General features: G+C 46.4%; 3 protein-coding genes across 5 annotated transcripts; all 3 read right to left on the bottom strand.

Moving 5' to 3' along the window:
* Positions 1-505: 505 nt before the first annotated feature.
* On the bottom strand, positions 506-2212 carry LOC112901524 (uncharacterized protein At3g28850-like). The gene has a single exon (XM_025970454.1). It carries the CDS (start codon positions 1814-1816, stop codon positions 566-568), a length of 1251 nt encoding a protein of 416 aa, XP_025826239.1. The 5' UTR covers positions 1817-2212; the 3' UTR covers positions 506-565.
* Positions 2213-4461: 2249 nt separating this feature from the next.
* LOC112901574 (probable pectinesterase/pectinesterase inhibitor 58) lies at positions 4462-6944 on the bottom strand. Its single transcript, XM_025970513.1, has 3 exons — positions 5817-6944; positions 5252-5633; positions 4462-5159 (listed from the first exon to the last, which is right to left on the bottom strand). Exons 1-3 carry the CDS (start codon positions 6942-6944, stop codon positions 4462-4464), a joined length of 2208 nt encoding a protein of 735 aa, XP_025826298.1.
* Positions 6945-11287: 4343 nt separating this feature from the next.
* Positions 11288-22416, bottom strand: LOC112899562 (DNA-directed RNA polymerases IV and V subunit 2-like). 3 transcript variants are annotated; one of them, XR_003230070.1, is made up of 8 exons: positions 20779-21387; positions 20006-20212; positions 16329-17209; positions 15935-16226; positions 14387-15325; positions 13301-13572; positions 11731-12436; positions 11288-11614 (listed from the first exon to the last, which is right to left on the bottom strand). XR_003230070.1 is itself a non-coding variant. In XM_025968073.1 (8 exons), the coding sequence occupies exons 2-8, from the start codon at positions 21385-21387 to the stop codon at positions 11935-11937; spliced, it is 3702 nt and encodes a 1233-aa protein (XP_025823858.1). In that variant the 5' UTR covers positions 21388-21412; positions 22188-22416. The 3 variants fall into 3 exon arrangements, 2 of the variants coding, with proteins under 2 accessions (XP_025823857.1, XP_025823858.1); XM_025968073.1 differs by lacking the exon at positions 11288-11614 and adding an exon at positions 22188-22416 and having other exon boundaries at positions 11935-12436; positions 20779-21412; XM_025968072.1 differs by lacking the exon at positions 11288-11614 and having other exon boundaries at positions 11640-12436.
* Between the last annotated feature and the right edge of the window lie 379 nt (positions 22417-22795).

The following is a 22795-nucleotide window of genomic DNA, read 5'->3' as shown; positions in this document are numbered from 1 at the left end:
CCTTTGCATTGCTGGCCGAATTCATTTGACTTTATGTTCGTATTGGTATATGTCTCTCATTTGTTTATCTACTATATGTTCAGGTCATCAGATGTTGTGCATATTTCATTTTATCTATCAACAATCTCTGCAGCCATTGAACACTGTTCCGTTTCTGAACAAAAGGCAACTGTCAGTTGACTGCAGCTAGAGAAATCTGTAATCTGGAGGACTGGATCGTACAGGTAGAGTATTATTCATCCCTTGAAAAATGTTTCATTTTACGAATCTTATGCTTCGGAAGCCTCATCAGAATGATTCTCTCTGATTCGGCAGTCTTGCATGATCATCAACAAGAAGAGCAGTTTCTGTTGAAATTCGTTTATTTTCATACATGAAAAAGGTAAAGACACAAAGAGTTGTAAGGATCCTATCAAAATCTCTGTCATAATGCTCTTCACACTGTACAAACTACAAAAAATCAGAGACAAATAAACAGCTAATCCCCTTTTGAAAAAAAATCAACTAATCCCCTTTCAAAAAAAATTTAAACAACTAATCTACCACAGCAGACGCCGTACAAGCATCAGCAGCAACAGACGGCGCATCTGACAAGGCCGTTCTCATTGCAGTCGGGGCACCGCCGGAACTCGCCGACGTCGCGATACATGTCGCCGGTGTCGTCATCCTCGACGAAGATCTTGCAGCTGCCGTAGCACGTCTCGCACGGCACGAACCGGACGTCGCCGCAGGTGGCGCATGCCTCCATGTACCCGAGCTTACGCTGGGGCGCGGCCTCGCACCCGTCCAGGGCGCTCCCGAGCTCACCCGCCTCGTGCAGGTACTGCACGTCCTCGGCGCCGCCGATGTACTGCCCGTCGACGAACACCCGCGGCAGCGTGGCGCCGGTGAATCCCTGGCCGAGGAGCTCCGCGAGCTCGGCCTTGAAGCCGGCGTGCATGGAGACGTCGCGCTCGTCCACGCGCACGCCGTAGCTGCGCAGGATGCTGCGCACGGCGCAGCAGTCCACGAACGTCTTGCGCACGCCGCGGAGGCTCGTGAAGTACACCACCGCCTTCCGCTCGCCTCCCGGCGGCCACAGGGGCGACACCTTCGCGTCGCGGCCCTTGCTTCGCCGCCGTTCGATCTTCTCTTGGAACGCGTTGATGCGGGCACGGACGATGCCGGAAAGCTCCGGCATGTCGCCGGTGGCCGGCGACACTGGCGTGTCAAGGCACTTCTGCTGCCTTGGTGTCTCGTCCTCCGCGGATGAGACAACTGTAGGCTGCGACGGCGGCGTGTCCTCTAGAGCCTCCCGGAATCCGGACAGTATCTCCGGATCAAAGTCCAAGGCGACGGGCGCCATGTCCATGTCAGCCTGCATCCACTGCGGCTGCGGCGGCTCCGCCACGACGCACCCGTGCAGCGACTCGTCGAATGACAAGCTCTGGTGCACGGCGCGCGGCGTCGGCGCGGCATCGTCCTCGAGCCCTGCCATCAGCTCCCACGCGTTGATAACCTCGGGCTCGTTGGGCGGCGTCAGCGTCGGCGTCCGGGGCTTCGCGAGCCGCTTCGCCTCGCCCTCGCCGGGGAGCGCCTCGTCCTTCGCGCGGTCATTGGCGCCCTTCATCATCTCCTCCACCGAGAGGGTCGCGTACTTGTACGAGCCGGAGTACCGGGCGCTGCCGGCGAGGCCGAGGGTGCCCAGCACCGACACGGCCCTCGACCGCAGCCGCTGCCGGTCGACGGAGGGCAGCGAGAAGCTCCGGCGCGCCCGGGGTTCGGCGCCGACCCAGACCATGTCGCGCCGCGCCTCGACGGAGGTTGCGCACCCCATCGCCGGCGGGACACGGCGCGACGGCGTGGACGCGCGCTAGCCTGCGTCGTGCGCGCTCACGTACACATGCACGCGCGGCTCGATCAACGGCACCGCGACGCAATTGCAACCAAGGATCTAGAGCTCTCGGTGCTGGACAATGGCGGGGCAAAGAATGGGTTCTTGGTGGTGCAGAAACCTGAAGGTGATGCGGTTTTCAAGGAAGGAATGGGTCCAACAGTTTGGCTTAGCTTAATTAGTCTCCATGAAACGCCGGGAAACAAGAACGGAAGTGACAAAAATAGGAGGTTGAGGAGAGAGAGGCCAGGTGCCGGCTGGGACTTCAATTTCTAGACCATCTCTCGTTTTCTTTATTTTTGTTGGCATTATTGAAGTATTGGATATAGCTTGTTGGAGATGGCTACGGATGATGGCATGCACGAAGGAGCAGATTTAGACATTTAGTTTATCTTGAGATGTTTAAAGAAATAAATGGAACTGTTCAATGGAAGAAAGACTCGCTCATTTTAATAATCCTGTCATTAGTTATATACTTGTAACTAAAATTAACTACATGATTTGGATTATTTCCTTTGCAATAAAAATTAGTCTCACAAAAACATTTTTGTGATTATTATTATTTGCAGCCTATGGGCGCCACTGGTCACCTTTAGGCTTGGCTTGGTATTAATTTGTAAAATTCACTACAAGATCGAGGGCAATAACCTTTTCCCAAAGTTTTCAAGAAATGTCCAACAACTTTTAGTATATTTTATTAACAAACTACAAATCTATGGGTACTGAGTTTCTGGGGGATTATGGTGTTGGCACTTTGCCAAAAAAAACTGTTGAGATGTTAGAAATCATAATTAGAAAATTGTTAGTCACTCCACTAATATTGTTGCCCACTTGTAAAGAACTGTTAGGGGGGGGGATAAAAATTCTTGTAGTGATTTGACAATCTCTCAAAAGATAGGCATATAGTCGCTTGCAAAAATTGTCCTTTTGAAAACCCAAATACATTTTTATTTGACTTGATAAGATTTGTTAGCACGTACATCTTCGGGTCTAAGACGTGTACAATTCCCCTGCTATCATGTGGCAGGAAAGTCAAATATTATCCATGTCTATGGTTTCAGATTTTTTTTTCCTTGAGGAGGCTTTGAAGGACAAGGCTCAAACACTTGAAGATATCAGTGCTGGTTCTGAACATGCTCTCCTTGAGACAGAACCAACAAAGTGGTTGCCTGATAGTGCTGCCCCTTCTTGCACGCTTTGCGGAGCACGTTTTCATCCAAAAAACTTTGTAATTTTGGTGGAAGAAGTCACAAGGTTTGTTCATATGATTTGAACATTTACTTTCAAAGATGAACTCCATATAAAGTTGAATGTATGCACTACTAGATGTAATATTTCCATTTCCTACTTGGATCAACTTAAGTGTTTTTTAAGTTTCTCTAGATTTGAGCTATTTGATAACCCATGCTACCTATTGGAAATTAGAAAAATAATTCATTTCTAGGAAGATTCATGGGCATGCTATTATCTTTATCTGTTGTTCTATACAATTTTTAGGCTCACAGATGTGCGCGCGCATGTACGCCTCCAATACTTGATAAAGAAGATCTTTGGATTCATATGTTGTTTTATCTTGTAAAGGTGGCCCACGGCCCATCTATCTATCTACCGAAATATGGCCTAAGTAGCTATAAGTTTATTACCTATTTTATAGCAAAAAAAGTTTCTTCCTATTTTTATGTTTTATTATTTTTTCTTTTCTTTTTACCTCGTCCTTGTTGTAGGCTAGGGGTTAAGGGATGGTCATTGCTCTTGTAATGGACATCTAGTCAGACTCTATCGTCCCCTGTTGTGGAGCACATCGTCTAGAAAAGATTTGTAATGCCCAAAACCATTTGAAATATTTTTAAAATATGGTAGAACCGGATTTTTTGGTGTATTTTACCAAAATTTCATAATGTTAACTTTCGTGTTTGATCAAATTTTGTCTAAATCAAATGCTGTTACAGGTTTGAACATTTAAATACTCTATGTCTTTTTGAATATACGACATTTAGTTAAAAACTTAACATATGTAAAAACGGAGGGGGATTAACATTGTCATTGGTTGGATCAGTTTAGAAGAAAATAGGCTCAGGGATCAAGAGCTTTTTTTAGTGTGAGGCAGCCTTAGGAATGGTATATCCTGAAATGGCAAACATAGCATTGTGGCAAATCATGAGCAATTTATATCTTTAGGAATAGAGATTTGGTTAAAAAATTACTCTTCAACAGTCTCTTCAATTGGATATCTCTATTCCGGATCAAAGATGAAGAGCAAGAATTGCTCTCTGGACTATGCATAAGATATAGAAAAGCTGTTGGAGAGTAAAAAATATAGAAAATAATTTTTACTCGGATAATCCTCTAAGTGATAATTTAGAAAGTAGATTTTAGAAAGGCTCTCGAAGATGCTCTTAGACTTGCAAAGCAAACTAGACATACATGAACAACCCGGCAGAATTGCTGTCAACATTCTAATAATAGAATACAAAAAGGCGATTCTAAATCTGTTGCTTAAATTCTTTTTTGAGCTGCACGTGCATCAATTATATATACATAATCTCGTACTTGTTGCTTTCTCCTCTCCGACATGGCTGCTGGATGGATCATTTGGTGAAGCCCATGACGTTGGGCGTTCCGGTGGCCTTGAGCCACGTCATGGCGTCGATGAAGACGCCGGGGGTGAACTGCGTTGCCTCGGCCTGGCCGATGATGCCGCGGTAGCCGGGCCAGTTGATCCTCTTGCTGGTGCCCGCGCCCGGGCCGCTGTTGCCGTACTCGGCGTAGTAGAGCGTCTTGAGCCCGAAGTCCCCCATCCACTCCGACCACCCCTCCGGCTTGATGAGGTCGCCGATGGTGCTCTCCATGATCACCGTCCTGGCGTACTCCTTCCACGGCCGGCCGAGGTAGCTGGCGACCTTGAGGCGGTCGGGGAAGAGCGCCTGCTCCGGCACGATGCGGCAGCTCTGGAGCACGATGCCGGTGGGCATGTTGGGGTCGGTGCGCCCATGCGCCGTCACCATGTTGGACTGGCTGATCCCGGGCTTGCGCACCGTCACGAGGCAGTTCTGGAACAGCGCCGCCGAGTTGCCGAAGATGAAGTCGACGGTGCCCAGTACCTCGCAGTTGCGGAAGAACTGCCGGTTCGCGTGCACGTACAGCGTGTCCTGGTACCCCTCGAACCGGCAGTTGAAGAACACCGACATGTCGCCCTGCACGTGCAGCGCCACCGCCTGGTGACCGTCCGGCCCCGCCGTGTTTACGAACCCCATGTTCTTGCAGATGAACCCGTTGCCCTCCGCCGCTGCATTCACGTACGGATCCAGCCAAATGCGTTCATGCATCAAAATTGATGACAGTAGTGTAACCATGCATGCGTACAATATGATTTCTTACAGAAGGTGCGCGTGGCGATGGTGGCGAAGCCGCCGGTGTTGCTCTTGTCGCCGGTGACGACCGTCCGGGTCGGCCCGTCGCCGTACATGAAGACGTTGGCCATGTTCTTGGGGACGGTGACGTACTCCTTGTACGTGCCGGCCTTCACGTAGATGACGTAGCGGCCCTTGTAGGTCTTGGGCACGGCGTTGATGGCCGCGGTGATGGTCTTGAAGCCACCGCTCCCGTCCTGGGCGACCACCGCGTTGGGCTTCTGGACCTGCAGCAGCCTCCGCAGGTCGCCCGGCACCCACTTGGGGAGGTCGCTGGACTTCAACCCGCTGCGCGCGTCCTCGATCTCGTCAGGCGTGCCGACGAGGTCCGTCGTCAGTACCCTGTTGGGCTTCTGGCCGCCGGGCAGCTGCATCAGCCTCCGCTGGTTGGCCGGCGCCGACTTGGGGAGGTCGCTGGACTTCAGCCCGCTGCGCCCGTCCTCGATCCCATCGAACGTGCCGACGAGGTCCGTGGCCAGTACCCTGTGGTAGGGGTCGGCCGCGTGCTCCTCGGGATCCCCGTGCGCGTTGGCGCTGAGGATCCGGTCAGGTTGGTCCATCGCCTCGAGCTGCCGCTTGGCCTCGTCGGCGACCTCGTTGATCTCCATGAGCCTCCTGGAGAGCAGCTGGCGCCTGCCATCGAGGTCGTCGGGAAGCTCCTCCGCGAGAAGGTGGCGGTTTATCTCCGTGGACATGTTCGCGATGGTGTCCAGGTGATTGGACATATGGATCATGCGCCGTTCATCTTCCTCATTGGCCATGACGGTTAGCGACATGCTCAGCAAATGGCGGCGGCGCCAGAGGAGGTCGCCTTTGGTGCCTCTGCTGTATAGCTTGGCGAACATGAGGCCAAGCTGGCGGCGGCTCGCGTCGTCGGACAGCGCCTCGATCTCGTCCAAGGTGTCCGCTAGGAGCTGCCGGCTTGCGTCCGTCACGTCCGCGATCACGTTCAGCTTGTCATCAACAGCCAGAAGCCCGCGGCCGCTGGTTTTCTCCTCGGCCTCGCCCATCTGCCAGCCAAGAAGCCGGCGGCCGTGGCCGGCAGCAGCGGTGGCGTTCACCGTTTTTGCTTCTTCCGGCAGGAGCTCACCGAGGCGGGTGATGATGGCAAGGGCGTTGCTGCTGAGCTCGGTGGAGTTCTGCAGCACCTTGTCCATGGCCTCCTTAAGCTCGGGCATCTCGAAGCCGTCGGCGCAGGTGTAGACGTAGGTCATGACGCCCGAGAGCCAGATCCGGAGGTCCTTGACGTGGTCGAGCACCTCGACGGGCTTGATCCTGGCCATGTCCCTGAGGTCCTCGGTGGCGTCGTCGAGGAGCTTCTTGCACACGTCCATGGCGTTCCTGGTGAGGTTGTCCTTGGCGTCCTTGCCGATGTGCTCGGACCGCTCGAACGCGGCGGCGACCTCGTCCAGCGCCACGTTGAGCGCGGCCCGGAGGACGTCCTCCGGGTTGGAGGTGTCGTTGACGACGGGCTTGAGGCTCTGCTCGCACTTCTCCGGGTACAGCGTGGAGGCGCACACCGTGGAGAGCTTGACGCCGGCCGACATGCCGCCGTCCTTGTCGCCCCCTTTCTTGGAGGCGGTGACCGCGGCGATCGTGCCGATGACGGCCACGATGCCCACCGCCGCGATGACGCTGGCGACGGCGATCTTGTTGGCCATTGCTGATCACGCTGCGGGGGGGCGGCGCCGGCCACGCGGAGGGAGGGCGGGGGGAGAGCCTCTCGGGGGGTGAGGGTACCTGAGAGGACGACAAGGCGTCGCGGCGAGGTTTATATGAGCGGCCGCGGGGCTCGCGCGGCGTCTCCGGCGTAGCGTGTGGACACGAGGAGTTCTCTGCTCGCTCGTCTTGGAGGGCCCCGGTTTGGGTTGGGCATCGACTGTTTTAGGCTATCGGATGGGAATGGTTTGCATGACAATCTCCCACAGAATTACAATTAAGGAACACATTAGTCACCGCTCTGCATTCTGTTTAGGACCAATATGACAGATTAATAACAGGGTTAATGTGCATTAGTGCATCGCAATCAGCAGCAAACACAACGAGCAACCCATGCACAGAATTACAGCACAAGAGACCATCCAACGACACTACGAGAATAGCAGTTTCCGTTCTTCTTGAGTTGAAGTCGATGCAGCCATCGCCCATCGTCTCTGATCGTCATGCTCTGCTCTGAAAGCCTCCTGCTGCTTGTCTTGCATCACAAAGCACAATCACCAACAGATGCAAGAGGGCCTAGTGAAGCGTTCGCAAGTAGCAGCGGGCTGCCCGCGCTCTCACCTTTGATGGGCCTTTTATTATCGCCTGATTTGGGCTGCGGGCCTTTCTCCCGCCGTGGGCCAGGAAGTCACTGAAACTGAATCATGCCATTGATCATACGGATGGAATTAATCTACGGCCAAGCCAGAAATTCAAGGAATATGCCAACCTTTTTTTTAGCAGAACTTACTTGTGCCGATCTTACTTGATCCATGGGGTCATCCCATGTGAACAAATATTATGGCACTGTGGCTCCACCCTGCTTACCCTAAGTTGGAGGTGGCATAGAAAGTACCTGGAGTTTTGCATGTTTTGTATAGATATTGACTCAACATGAATGTCTAATGCAAAGTGAATATGTCTCGGGCAGCACTAAGTAGTGGCATATTAGTCATTGTAAAAAATGAAGAACATAAACCTATCTATAAGCTCACATAGCACATGTGTATGTATATGGAACCATGATGCAAGAGTTGGGATCTTGAAAGCTTACATGAGTGTTGAGCATCAGCAACCTCTCACGGATGCATGTCGAGTATCACCAAGAGTTCCCCCAAACACTTCACATTGTACCTAAAACCCCTAAAGGAGTAATATGAATGGCACTTCACGCGAAGTGCTTGAAGGGAACTCATGGTAACACCAGACATTGTTCATTGGTGCATATATATCATGTTATCCACATGACCATCATATATATTTGCATTGGAAATGCTTGGTGACACGTACTGGGAGTTCCCCCAAACACTTCACAAGAGCCTTAAGCAAAGGCCTCGTGAAGTGCTTGTAGGGAACTCCTAATAGCACCAAACGTTGTTGCTGTGCTGTGGCATGCATGCATGCGACCAATATATATCTATATATCTAGCAAATGCTTAGTGACACCAAGAGTTCCCCCAAACACTTCACATGAGCTCTTAAGCCAAGGCCTCGTGAAGTGCTTTCAGGGAACTCCCAGTAACACCAAACTTGTTCGTTGTTAAATCGTCTCACCCATTGTGTGTGACCAATATATAAGTACCTGGCAAATGCTTAGTGACACCAAGAGTTCCCCCAAACACTTCACAAAAGCCCTCAAAAGAGTGTCTTGTGAAGTGCTTGCAGAGAACTCCTGGGGATACCAAACCCAATAATCATTTCCCACTATCTTATATCACATGATGGTCGACCTAGTACAATCTCCAAAGTACCTGCAGCACTTAGCAAAAAGTGCATGCTGCTGCACTTACAGACCTAACAACACATCATACTGTTGATTGCCACCCAGAGTTCCCCCAAACACTTCACTATGCACACAGTTCCGGCCCCATGCATGTACACAAACATGCAAACATTGCCATGAAACCTGTGTAGCAACTGAAGTAGTTTGAGGAGAACTCCAGGTGACAACCAACCAATTAGCTAGCTAGCTAGGACTCTTACTTACTCCATTTCCCATGGACCACTTCACTTGTTTAATCCGCCGCTGATGATGAGCTCAGAGCTGGCTGCTATTTATAAGTCTACCTAGAGACTGATGAGCTACTGAAGAGTTTGTAGTAGCTAGGCTGCTCTCCCGCCTGTACGTGGACTTCGGCGCAGTGTGGATGGAGTTGGCAATGCACCTGGCCGTGATGCGGCCTAGGTTAACTTCGGCTTAGAAGCTGGCCGGGGCGCCAAGGGAATAATCTCGGGAGGCTTTTGGTCGATCTGCGCTCGGCGCGAGCTCGGAATCGCAGAAAGCGCATGGAGCAAAAGCGCCCATCCTGCAAATTCCCTTATCTCCAGCAGAGCAGAGCGCTGCATGCCGTGCATGTGTCGTCGCTCGGTTCCTGGCCACGCACATTTCTTTAAGATCAACAACATGCAGATTTTGTTAGACTTGTACATTAATCACACTAATCGAGTAATATTAATATGGCCGGGAGCAAAAATCTGTGTCAGTAGTAGGAACCTAGGGTAGAAACATGCATGTGAGATGGAAAGCTAGCTAGCTACACTCGTGCATGTGACACTGGGTGATTGCCTCATGTGACTGACTGGTTCCAGTCATTCAGATGTGACCCATCAGCAACAGGCGCGTTGAGGCATTTTTGCTGATACTCGGACTCGGTCCTGAAATATAAGATATTTTTTATTTATTCTAAATCAAACTGTTCTAAATTTGATCAAATTTATAGAAAAGAGTAATAATATTTTGAATATCAAATAAAAATAATTAGATTCATTATGAAATATATGTTTATAATTTACTTATTTGACGTGTTATTAGATGTTAATATTTTTCTCTATAAATTTGATCAAACTTAGACTCTTTTAACTTAAGATAAATTAAAATATCTTAAATTTCAGGATGGAAGGAGCGGTGCTCTCTGGTGGGTTGAGTCTTGAAGAAGCAACTATCAAACTCAGTTATAAAGGCAAGATAGAAATTCATCTGTTGCAGCTTAGCCTTACAGGCATATAGTTCCCTGAGATGTGCCGCTAATGATGTCTGATTAGTCCATGTTGAAACTATAAGCTAAACATAACGAAACAAAATCTTTTTGTGCATCTATTATTGATGTCTTGATGAGCATGATCAGACTGATGTGAATTTTGAATTGAGGATATCAGATCATATATATAGTTGCAGCATATTGGCATGATGCACGACGAAGTATTCCCAGGCCTGAGTATTCCCTTCCCTGTTGTCCTGCATGGTGGGTGTCGGTGGGACTTTCAGGTTCACCAATATTAAACGGATGATGATAGCGATCATGCAATAAACAAAACACATTACCTAATCAGGAATTTCCTAGAATAATATCTGCCGAATGCAAGCCCAGTGGGCTAGTTGTGTCGTTGTGCGCTACTGAATGGGCATGGCAGCATAAAGGCAGGGAAAAAGCTGGGACGGGACGACACCAGAGAATCAATGACTCGTATTCCCAAATCCCTAAAGGCCGAAAACCATACGCCCAAACGCAAAAGCTGAAGAGAAGGGGCGTCCAGGTTCAATGTACGCGATCTCCAGCTCTAGCACACTACCACCCCACCCCCCCCCCCCCCCCCCCCCCCCCCCCGCGACCGTCACTGCCAGACATGTTTCAAAGCCAGGTCCAAGTTGTTCCGGCAGCTATGAGAAAGACTTTGGGGCGATGGAGGGCGGGGTATTTGCAGTATAAGTACCTTTGGATCGAGGAGCATCACTCGTGAAAGCTAGGCAAAGATGCATCGAGCACTGCTCTTCTTCCTCAAGCTGTAGCCTGTGGGAGGAGAGGCCTCGCATGGAGTTCCCCCATTCACTTCTTGGTCCCCTGCTCGTTCCCTCCGGTAGAGAGGACCTGCTGGTTTATTTCTCGTGCAAGTTCATGGGGAGGCGGATTCGTCTCTGATCATCCTCATGCGTTCTGTACCTTGGTTTGTATCAATGCAGTTGTGCAAATAAATCGTTGATGAGTAACGATCGATCCAAGCTATCCCATGATATCCTTTTTTATTTTTATATTTTTATCCCAGGTTCTTGTGTGTATGCTTGTGAATTGTGATGGATCGCCTGCATTGTACAGTGTACCTTCCATCATGCAGCTTTTTCTTGACGATGATCAGAGAAGATGAGGCTCGTTTTCCTTTAGGGAAAGGGGGAAAAAACGAAGCTTCCATCCTAGTTTTATGTTGAATGGTGACGAGTATTTACAGCCAGCAGCAGAGCTAGTCATTTAGATTGCAGATTAGAAACAAGTAAAGACTTACTAGCTAACAGCAGCACATTTTGTGTATTTTTTTTCCCCTTCAAGCCCTAGGATGAAGATGACCTCGAACTAGTAATTATTCCGTTAATCCAAACAACACGGCTACCAGATCAACGATTCCAATGCACACTACAGGTGCAGTTTCTCTCAGAGTCAATTGACAATTTCAACTCGCTCAATTTGCAGACAGGAGTCTGTAGACTCAAACGTCAAGCCTATTGTAGCACCTACGATTCCAAGGCAAGCATAACATTTGCTTCTAAACTTCAGTAATCCTTGTCATGAATCATGCTGCAAACCTACGAACCATCGAACCCATCAGCTCAGCAGTCTGCACCAGGCCGCAATTGCAACATTTCCTAATCCCCACGGAGCACCAACATAAAAAGAAAAATCTACAAATTAGAAGGCACGCAACAGAAAAATTCAGTCAGGAAACAGGACACGAGTATTCATTCACTTGGGCATAGTTTACCAAATGAGCAGAGTGAAGCAGCACATAAACGCTACAAGGTTTAGTTTCAACAGGGTTTCTTCTGAAACTTGAGACAGACACCCCCTACCCAATGGAAATATCCTGCTGCCAGTGCAATTCACTCCATCGGGTTCGCCCATCCTTGCTATGCCAGCATCACACAGGATTATGTACATGACTGGATAACAAATAGCTTTAGGAGTTCTAGCAGACTTCTGTCTCGAACTTGAGGCAGATCCCCATGCTGAAGAGTTCCTGGTAGAGCAGCTTTGCACCATAGGGCACATTGATCCTCACTATGTTCTCGGAAGACTTGCAGAAGCCGCAGTATGGACCCCTGATCTTTTTCCCTCCTGGGACACACCTCATGATAACATTAGCCACCCGCTCGCATGTCTGGCAGATGTGCATCTGGGAGAAATCACTAAGCATGAACAACCGCTCATGCAGGTTGGCAGCTGCTCCATGGGCGAGGAGGCAATCACGCTCCATTTCTCCAAACTTAACTCCACCAAACCTTTTCCTGTCAGCGACAGGCTGCCTTGTGAGGGGGTGCACTGGCCCAGTGTTGCGGAATTTCACCTTATCTTCGGACATGTGAATCAACCTTTGGTAAAATGTAGGGCCCATGAAAACCAAGGACTGCATCCTTTCACCAGTTCGGCCATTTATAACGCTCTCGGCTCCCCATTTTGAAAATCCAAACCTGCAATGCAACGAGATACATAAACTTTGGAAATTGACAAAACAAGTCTACACCTCAGATCTATCCCCTGCAAAATACGCTTAATCATCTAAAGTAAGATGCTCACTGATACCAACAAGTCAGTGTATGGGTACACTCAGAGCTTGATATCTTCTAGTACCACTGCTATGTATAAGCATCAACTGATACATAATATAAGATAAACAAAAGGACAGCTGCACACTCCCACAATTTTGAGAAAAAACTATAAAACGGTATGTACATATGAAATGTCGTATGAAATAACAATTGTAAACCTTAAGCGAGATGAACATTGCAGTGAATGTTTAGCCAATTTTACCAATATACATAATATAAGCATCAACTGATACATAATATAAGATAAACAAAAGGACAGCTGCACACTCCCACAATTTTGAGAAAAAACTATAAAACGGTATGTACATATGAAATGTCGTATGAAATAACAATAGTAAACCTTAAGCGAGATGAACATTGCAGTGAATGTTTAGCCAATTTTACCAATATACAAAATATGAGGTTAGCCACCTGATCTATGCAGGTGATTCTGAGCATGTGTCTTTTCTTTCCCTTGCTTTCTTTTTCTTCTGCACTACTAAGTAGTAACGTACTAGCTAACAGAGCATAGGGTGCATTAATGATGCACAAGATCCTTATCAGATGTAATAAACTTACTAATTACAAAGTTCAACTAAAAGATGCTCACTAAAATTCTCAACCGTTTCAAAGCATTTCATCTATTTGTTTAGAGCGCAATAGTCCGGTGACTGAATTAAGGCGCAATAGTCTGGTGACTGAATTAAGGCAAGCACCTATTCATCCATTAGAAAAAGAAACACTTACTTGTGCAACTGCTCTGCGATAACATCAACTGATGCTGTGGTGAATGGTGTAGCATATCTCATTGTACCTCCGAGGGCAATTCCCTTCCCCAAAGCAGCTTCAAGCAACTGGCCGGGAGTTTGACGTGTTGGGAAGGCATGTGGATTTATCACAATATCCGGGACTATTCCTTCGTGAGTAAATGGGAAGTTCTCCTGAGATTCTAGAAAGCCAACAACGCCTTTCTGGCCATGCATGCTAGAAAACTTATCTCCAAGGCACGGCGTTCGAACCTGAAATCAGATCAGCCGAAAAACTTTATATATGGGCAACAAAAACTAACACATGATGTGTGAATGTGAAGGTATAACAAAAAGGACAGCGAAGAATATGCTTACACAACGTTGCATTACAAGTGTTAGAAGAAATCTAAAGAGTAATGAAAAAAGGGGAGTTGAGCTGCTGGACCAATCAGGCAAGCAGCCTATCTGACTCTGGGGCCATCCAACTCCCAAAATTAAAAGAGATGGCAAATTTAATTTGGAAAAAATAAAGGCACCTTCCAATTCTACGAAGGCACAATTTAAAAATGTTAACACGGGAATGGAAGGAATGAAGTAAACAGTTGAACCCCACAAAAGGGTAATAAATTTTAGCAAGATTTACTTTAAGCATAAAAGGATGATGATATAATCCCTTAATAGTTCCATGATCACTCTGGGGTATCCATGAGTGCACATTAATGCTTGTCTTGATTCTATTATCTCCTCTTAGTTGCATGACAAGAATATACATGCAGACAAATTACATGATTTTTTTAAAAAAAGGAAATGTCAATAAAGCCAACAGTCAGGAGCAAGCTGCGATTAGTTCATTAAGTATAGTATATTGTTAGACAAGGAAAGGGCAAAAAGCTCAACTAAGAATCATTGCCAATGCAGATGGTTTCTATCAATCTGAGGAACACACAGAGATCAAGAGAAAAATGCAGCATTATTCTGTCTAATAAAGTAATAAGTAAAGTTAGTAAACCTGCTAGTTGAAGTCAAAATTCAAGGAATGTGCTACAGGATTAATAGTTCTCTGCTAAGATAATCAACATTTTACCTGTCTTAAAGTAACAACAGCAAAATTCTTCCCTTCATCATTTGCTGAAAGCAATACTTTCTGAACCATTCCCTTCTCAGTATGCTTCAGCTTAATACTGTGGTCTTCTCCAGATTCTGAAACTTTGCCAATAATAATGTCATTGGTCTGAAGACTTGCACCAATGTAAGGTAAGCCATCATCATCAAGATTGTCGACACACCCTCTTTTGCTTTCCATTTTTGCAAAGTCTATCTTTTCCTTCTTCAGTCGTTTGGTTCCATCTTTGTTTTCAACATCTGCCTTATAGCTCCTGAGGTGCTCAGTCCGAAACATACCACGTTCAAGAGAAGCCCTATTCATAACCAGGGAATCCTCTTGGTTAAACCCCTGATGAACATTGACTGCTACAATCGCATTTTGACCGTTGAAATATTCTGGTCTAGAAAAGTCATCTCTTCTTCCAATAGTATAATCTGATCTGCCAAGACAGTCAGCTATAACTGTTTTGAAAAGAGGTCTCTGAGGATAATATAGTTGATGAGAAAGAGTATCAACTCTGATGTGTGGGTTTGTCGTGGAGTACCCAATAGCTTGCTGTGAGTGTTTTTCAGATTGGTATAGTACCCTCCGAGCAAAATTGTGGTTTGCAAAAGGAATGATACCGCAACTTAGTCCCAGCAGAAAAGAAGGATCCAGCTCACAGTGAGTATAACTAGATATCTCCCCTTCACTCCCAAATAAATGTCTGATTCCCCAGGCACATTGTATATCCTCCTCCTCCTCAACACCAATGAACTCAATTATTTCTTGTTGCATTAATTCCTGGAAAGAGTATTGGCGGCCCTTTGGTTTTCTGATTTTATTGAGATTTTCAACAACAAGAAGGGGTCTGAGGAGTCGCCCTGCATCAGAAAACACACGAACTTCCTTTTGGTGCTTGTCCCTTTTGATTTCAACCTAATTAGATCAAACAGGAAATATAGGAAACATCATAAGGAACATCTTGGTGTCAAATAGTCTTACAAGTTACAATAAAATTGAGGTGTAAAGAATAAAGCAACCAATCACATTTGTGCACTGACAAAAGGATGCAATCTAAAATTACACAACACTCAAGGCAGGCAAGAAATGCTCACAGTTAACTGGAACAGAAAAGGCAACGAAAACAATTTGGGAAATAGGTAATAAACAAACCAAGATAACAACTTGATCACTTCACTGGAAAAGATTTTAACCTATTTACTTCATTGACCAAAATGTGAAGGAAAAAACACTTATTCTCAGGAAGTAGATAACATATATAAGACAGCATCAAGATTCTCGACAGGATTGCAAAGTTTAAATAAGAAGACAAGAAGTGATCTAAGGTAAACAATTGTCAAACAAGCAGGTTGTATAAGTTATATGGATGCATGAAGATTGGCCCTTGTAAAAAGCTATGACAAGTCACTAGGAAATAGAAACTCTTACAAAACAAAACGTTATACGGACATGGAACCAGCAACCCAAGCAACTTAGTAAAAGCAGAAAGAGTCTAGCGGTCTAGCCATGGGAAAGAGAGCAAACCTGTGGATCGATCAGACTGCTGCGTCTCATGCACCTTAATCGCAATACAAATGAAGCTGAATCAGTACAAGATCCTACCCAATTGCCATTGAGAAAGATCTTATCCATTCTCTGAATGCTCTCAGTAGGAATTTCATTCAGCTTACTCATTCCACAAGAAATGAAGCTCTCAATCAAAGGTTGCACCACCCTAGAGCTAACAATAGCAGTAACAGCTAGATTTTTCACAAGTCCACAGTTTTCACCATCAGGAGTGGACATAAAACACAGCTTTCCCCAGTAGGATGGATTCCTGTACGTAAGGGTTTTCAGTTTCAAGTCAATTTACACTAAGACATACCAAATCATAAGATGGAAAATGCAACACTTGGTTCATGAAAATAATGTTACTTACGGATATCTAGCATCACCAGCTTTCCCAGCATAAGCAACCCGCTGACGGGTTTTCCTCAAGTCAGACATCATTTGAAGAGGATTTGTTCTCCTTAGAGTCGCAACAATTCCTGAGCACCGTTCATTTCTTTTGTAGGGATGGCACCAAGAACCAGTGGAAAAGGCACGGTTTAGACCATTAGTGACAATCGATGCATCAAGATAGCGTGCAAGATCTTGTAACTCGCGGTCACTATTCAAATCTCTCTGAATAGCCTTAATCATGCGTCTCTCTGCATGCCTAATATGTGCCCGAAGTTCCCTTCCAAGCAATTCACCAGCCAGGTCCAACCTCTTATTCCGGAAATCATCCTTATTGTCACATTTGCGCTTTCCAATAAAAGCCATTAGCAGGCATTTCACCATGTAACCTAAGAAAAGTGCTTTGTTCCTATATCCACTAATATCAGGAAAGAGAAACTTATCAACATAGTCATCAAAGGACTCTGCTGGAGGAAATCTTGAATTTTTTACCAACTTATCAACATATTGACGTGCTTTATCTGATTTACGAAAGCCTTCACACAGTCCATCAGATTCTTTGATAGTTGCAGATATTGTGTTGACAACAGAAGCATCACAATCTTGCATATCTATCACATCAAAAGCTTCCTTGTCTGATGATATTCCTAGTGCAAAAAACATCAACCAAATTGGCATTGTCGCATACAGAAAGGAAATGGAAATGATTTTGCTCCCACTGAAATCTTCACTCTTTGTAGATTCCACTAGTTTAATATATATGCGCCTTCGCTTGATTTCAGACATAAAAGAGACAGTCCAGCAAGGTCTGTCAGCAATCCAAAGCCTGCTCAGGCATCTTTGCTCTTGAGCAATGAATACCTGGATGTTTCACAAAATGGAAGCATAGTTAGAAGAAATATGCTATATAGGGTACAATGTTTTCTTTGCAGTAAAGAGCTGTTGCTCTGACAGAGTCACGCCCCAAAAGGAAACTCCAAATGAACTTAGCAAATAATAAGCTCTTCAGTTCTATAATCATGAACTGATATCAGAGTATGTCATCAGCAAACCTCATTATTCCTATAAATAATCCTCATTAAAATTTCCATAAGCTATTAGAATCTCCATGGTACGTCTATTAATATGTTGCCGCACAATTAGACCATATCTCTACTATTTGTAAAGCGGGCAATGATTCTGCCCTGATTTTTGGTCCGTCAAACCATTTCCGTCTGAGTCACCTGTGTCGGTCAGTCTGAGCCCGTGCGTCCATGCTGCATGTGCATCAATCCCGTGTCCACCTTGCCTCCCTGTGTGGATGCCAGCTAGGTCCCACCTGGCCACTTCCTGCGCACACGGCATGCAGCAGGCTATGCGTGAGCGCATACACAGCCGTGCGGTCCATATTTTACCCCGCATGTGTGTGGAGTGTGTAGTACAGCGTGACAAGTCTAAGAAAGGGCCGAAATGGGCCAGGCCCATACAGCCTTTGCTTGTTGTGTTGGCAATTTAAATACCGAAAGCAAAGATTCAATTTCAAATGGTTGATGAAATGATTATCGATCAAGCTATAGCTCAATCTTGTACTCTTTGCTTTTGTATTGGCAATCCCTAGCTACTATTTGACTTATTGTTTGATTCAATATTTCTATCCTTCCATCGTCTATTCCTCTTCTACTACTAGGAATGGCAGCCCATGGCCTACTTTGTTCGTCCAGCAATGACGCATGTGAAAAGGCCATACACAAAGATGTGACATCGATGTGTATCATACGGACGATAATTTAGTCCCACATGGAGACTTTGTACCATCGAGACCTGCATAAAACATGGCAAGCTGACACCACTCTTTTTTGGCACGGCGAGCTCGTGGAAGACGCGATCCTGGCATAGCGACCGGTGCCTCCGGAGAAGGAGGCAGATAGAGGCTCGGCGACGTGGGGTGTTGCCTTGTGTGGAGGGGAAGTGGAAGGAAAGAGAAACCACCAGATCTTGGGAAGGCAGGTGTAGGGGCGGAGCCATGTTGATGCATGGGTATTCCCAGGAATACCCAACTTTTTCTGCAAAAAATTAAGTATACATCAAGTCTATACATATATACATATTTTGTTGGCCCCAAATTTTCATTCTTTGACCTGTAATCGAGCCCAACAACCCATCCAAGCCAACCGAGCGCACAGCCCGGCCCATAGGTGACGACTGTCCAAACAATTCCATCTCTTGGGCACTCGGCAATCCAATCCCCAACTCAAGAACCCAAGCGACAGACGAGCCACGGCCGACGGGAGGCGGACAAGGTCACGGGGCGCCTGGCGCGGGAGACCGGCGATGGTTTGTGCCTCGAGCATTGGGTGGGGGTGGCAGGCAGGGCCACGGGGAGGGAGCAAGCCTAGGTGGCCAGGCCAATTCCCGTTGGGGGCTGCTGCCTGGCGGCAGCCAGCAGATGGCCGCCGGCGTCATCACGCATCGGCGCATCCGGCAGGAGGCCTGGAGGTGCGGCGCAACTAACACAGCAACAGGCCAACAACGAGCGCAATTGGTCATGAAGTGTGCCTGCTCTGATTTTGATTCTTGAACGAGGCCACATGGATATTTCCATGATCCAAAAGCCCTAGAGGCAGTCAAATGCAAAGTGTGTGCAAAAGATTCCTGCTTCAATGCTCTTCAGTCTCTCAGGACAGAAGCCAACAGGATGATTATTTGCGTGTGTACCTATCGCTGTATTGTTCATTGTTGCCTTTTGCTGTTAGTTTGTAGTTTAATTGTGCAACTGTGCTAGCTGCTTTAGTCCTAAGATTTGCCAAATTCTTTTGTAGGCATATAACAATTCAAATATTCAAATTGATATGATGGTTATTGAATATTGATGGATGAATAATGGAATAATTTTAGGTCATATGGAAGACTAAAGTTACACTTGCAGTTCTAGAAGGAATGCCTTAGATATCAATTGAAAAAAATATACTTTTAGGAAATATATAGCTACCTAAGTATTTGTTTCAACACCTACTAGTACAGTAGCATATGTTTAAACCGTTTCATTTTGCTTGGGAAGTGGGAATACCCAACATCAAAATCCTGGCTCCGCCGCTGGGCAGGTGGGGACCGGGGGGCGGGTGCACATGCATGATGGTGCAGGGAGGGGTGCAAGGATTCTTTTTGCCATTGCAATGCGCGGGCATATTTGCTAGTATAGCTTAAACACAAGAAGCCAGCATATGATATTGGTATGAGACCAACTCATGTGCCTGTTGTGCCAAAGATAATTCCATTGATAGCACCCCATGTTTATATAACTACAATTCATGACATTGCAAATATAGTCATTATACTACTAGCGCTTTTGAAAAATACATGTGGACCTCTTTTCCGCCTTAAGAACTGCCAGTAATGCACATAAGATTTTTTTGACTGGGTTCTAAGAAAGTTTGCCCTATAGTCTCATCTCAGACAACAAATGGGACACTTGAAAATGTGATGATTCAATCGTCTTGCATAGTACATTATCCCCCAAAAACAATCAGCCACGGAGAGAAGATGAACACCTGGCTTTGTCTTAAGAGAGGGGAGTACCAAACCCTCTGGGAGGTACTCACATTACCTGCCAACCTAGCTATTGATTGGTTCTCATGCATTAACAAAAAATGAAAAAGCAAACAGAGATCAGAGTTATACCTTCTCCATTCCCTTAACCAAAAAGTATCCGCCTGCATCGAACAGGCAGTCACTTTCCTTGTGACTATGCAGCAAGCACAAATCTGATTTCACCATAACTGGAAGGCGGCCAATATATATCCAATGAGTTTCATTCATAAAGTCCCTTTTTTGAACAAAACCGTCATTCCCTGTTTTAGACTTGTCACTTTTCTCTAAAGAATAAACCTGATACAATTAAAACCAGATGAGACAATCATGTCACTGTGACACCTAAGAAAATCTGAGTAACAGTGCGTGTGATACCAAAATCAGTGGCATGAATTCATGTCTCTAGCTTCATTGAGCACAGCGAATAAGTAAATTTGAAGGCCTAATTCTTCAATTGGAATCCAGTGTGCAGAAAAAGAAAGAACTAATGGTGTTCTGAAAACACCAATCATGCATCCAGTACTAGGCTGCTCTATATGGTGTTCAATCACAGACAAATTCAATACATTGATTAGGGTACCAGGGGAATACGCCAATCAAATGCAGGCGCGTCAATATTGCTCAGTAGCAAAATGATAGCCAAGGCATTGGTTTCTAAGTTTACTTATGAGAACTGGACAGAACTTCTTGTTGCCTGCAATGTATTATTCTGATCATGACGTCCATACCGAAGCATTTTATAATTTATTCATTTTCCTCGTCATGGATTCTATAGCTTGTATGAATGTGTGGCACATTTTAGGGGAAATTATGGCAGAAAGAACAAATAATTGACATATACAAAGAGTGAAAATATTTTGGACCTGAATCGTCACTTCTACTTTAATTTTGGAAGCATATGTCATGTTCTGGAGGCGAGCATGCCTCGGTTTCAAATCAATATCAACTTCATCTTTGCCAGACAAGAATACAGGCTTTTCAAGCTTCACTCTCCCAAACTTGATGATGGCATGCTTCCAGCTACCTGACACTTTCTTTGAAGGATCATAACCAGGATCAACAATGACTTCGCCGAGTGAATCAAAAAGCTCCTGGAGCCCATGCGAGACAAACTCATTATAGGAATTTATCTGATGGCTAATCAGACCAATTTCATCAAAGAAAGATCTTGATGCTTCTTTGCAAAACTTCTCTAGGCTTTCTACACTCACGTCGATTGGAACATTTGAGCATGGATCAGAAGAAGATTTTCCATTAACATCATCATCACGGGATTCATCATCAAGGGATGTTTTTCCCTTCACATCCACATCCATTGAGGACTGTCCTTCATCAACATGTATAGGAGAATCATTGCTTCCCTCATCCATGTTATGGAACTTTTCCTCTCCATCGTCATCTATTACCATAAGTTCTGGCTCAGAATCAGATAGGTTTGGTGATTGCCCACCGTCCTTCTGTAGCTCTTCCATTGCATAAACACGGGCAGCTTATACCCTATCAAGTAGAACAAATTCACCAAATCAGTCAATTAGAAATTAACCGTTTCAACAGAAAACATGCCATATAGAGTGCGCTGTTGAGATCCAGAAACCGAAAACATTAATGATTTACGGAAAGCACACTCGCATGCATGCAGGATCTTCCCATAAATTTGTGTGCCTCAACATCAGCATGGTGCTAAATCATTTATACAGCTTACAGCACACCGAGTTGCACAAAACATAAGGAGCAAGCGATAGCACAAATCAGAGAAATCTACCCTAACATACAGCCAAAAAAATCAGAAAATAATGATATAAAAACAACAACTATCGCTTATCAACACCTTGGCAATCCATCAATGGGTCACAAATTTAAAAAACTAGATAAGTGTCACACGTAAAACGTTTGCACAAGCAAGTCAGAACCGAAAACCCCCTCTGTAACGCCGAATCATCTAATTTCACAAGGCATGGGGGTTTGGGTGGGGGGATCCCTTGGGTGGGTCATATACTCGTATGGATTCAGTTGAACCATCAAACGACATGGAAAATAAACTGCATTTGCTCCTTGGGTAGCGAGAAGCTCCTCGGTGTAAACTAGTGTCAGTATTGCGCGCTGAAGAAGACAAACCTAGTTGAATCACTAACGAATGCGGTGTATTAACCTCACACCACGCAGCAAACTAATCCCCAACTAAATGGAAACCAAAACCAACGCTCAGAAGAGGGGAATCCATCCAATCAAAGCTGATTACCTGCCAACAAACGCAGAGGATCGATCCACGTACCTGAACGGATGTCCCCTGCACTAGCGGACTGGAGAGTAGCGGGTCGAGGATCCGGCGCCCGGCGGCGGGAAAAGGGAGCTTCGGGGGGGCGCGCACGGCGCCCTTGCCGGAGCCGAACCCTAGCTCGCCGGGACCACGACTCCGTCGTTCGATGGGGTCGATGCTCCCGAGAGTGGGTGGGGGAGGGGAAGGGAGAGGGAGGGGTTTCCTGTGCCTCTGCGGGAGAAGCGCCTCGGGACGGGGAGGGGTTTAGTGAAGTTGCTGCGTCGCGGGTCGCCGATGCCCCGAGTTCTGACAGGCGGGCCCACCGGCCGGAATTGGGGCCCGGCGTCAGTGTGAAACGGACTCTATCTGCGGAGAAAGATCCGCCGTCCATGGTGCGCTGCAGGACATCCAACGGTAGCACGCGCTGATTCGCGAGGATCAAGTAATCACAAGGAGAGAGGGTGGCGCGGGATCTTCTGTGCGCGATCACGGCTCATCGACTGATTCGCAGGTTTACCGGAACGGATGTGTGAACGCCAGAATGTGTTTTCAGTTAAGTGAGTTCAACCAACGGCCAGGGCGCCAGGCCAAAGGTCGAAACGACAAAACGGTAAGCGGCAAAT

Source organism: Panicum hallii, chromosome 7 (assembly GCF_002211085.1).
Source record: "Panicum hallii strain FIL2 chromosome 7, PHallii_v3.1, whole genome shotgun sequence".
NCBI lineage: Eukaryota > Viridiplantae > Streptophyta > Magnoliopsida > Poales > Poaceae > Panicum > Panicum hallii.
Note: the sequence above shows the minus strand (reverse complement) of the source record. Positions and strands in the feature narration are given on the sequence as shown.

Bases quoted from the DNA above. Each gene is read 5' to 3' on its own strand.
- LOC112901524 (XM_025970454.1), bottom strand. From the start codon at position 1,816: ATGGGGTGCGCAACCTCCGTCGAGGCGCGGCGCGACATGGTCTGGGTC.
- LOC112901574 (XM_025970513.1), bottom strand. From the start codon at position 6,944: ATGGCCAACAAGATCGCCGTCGCCAGCGTCATCGCGGCGGTGGGCATC. The intron at 5,634-5,816 runs GCCAACGCGCAC...GGCGGCCAGAAG, and splicing joins AACCTGACCGGATCCTCAGC to CCCAACAGGGTACTGACGAC. The intron at 5,160-5,251 runs GTAAGAAATCAT...ACGTGAATGCAG, and splicing joins CATCGCCACGCGCACCTTCT to CGGCGGAGGGCAACGGGTTC.
- LOC112899562 (XM_025968073.1), bottom strand. From the start codon at position 21,387: ATGGAAGAGCTACAGAAGGACGGTGGGCAATCACCAAACCTATCTGAT. The intron at 16,227-16,328 runs GTAAGTAACATT...CCTTACGTACAG, and splicing joins GCTGGTGATGCTAGATATCC to GAATCCATCCTACTGGGGAA. The intron at 13,573-14,386 runs GTAAAATGTTGA...ATCTGATTTCAG, and splicing joins CTGTTGTTACTTTAAGACAG to GTTCGAACGCCGTGCCTTGG.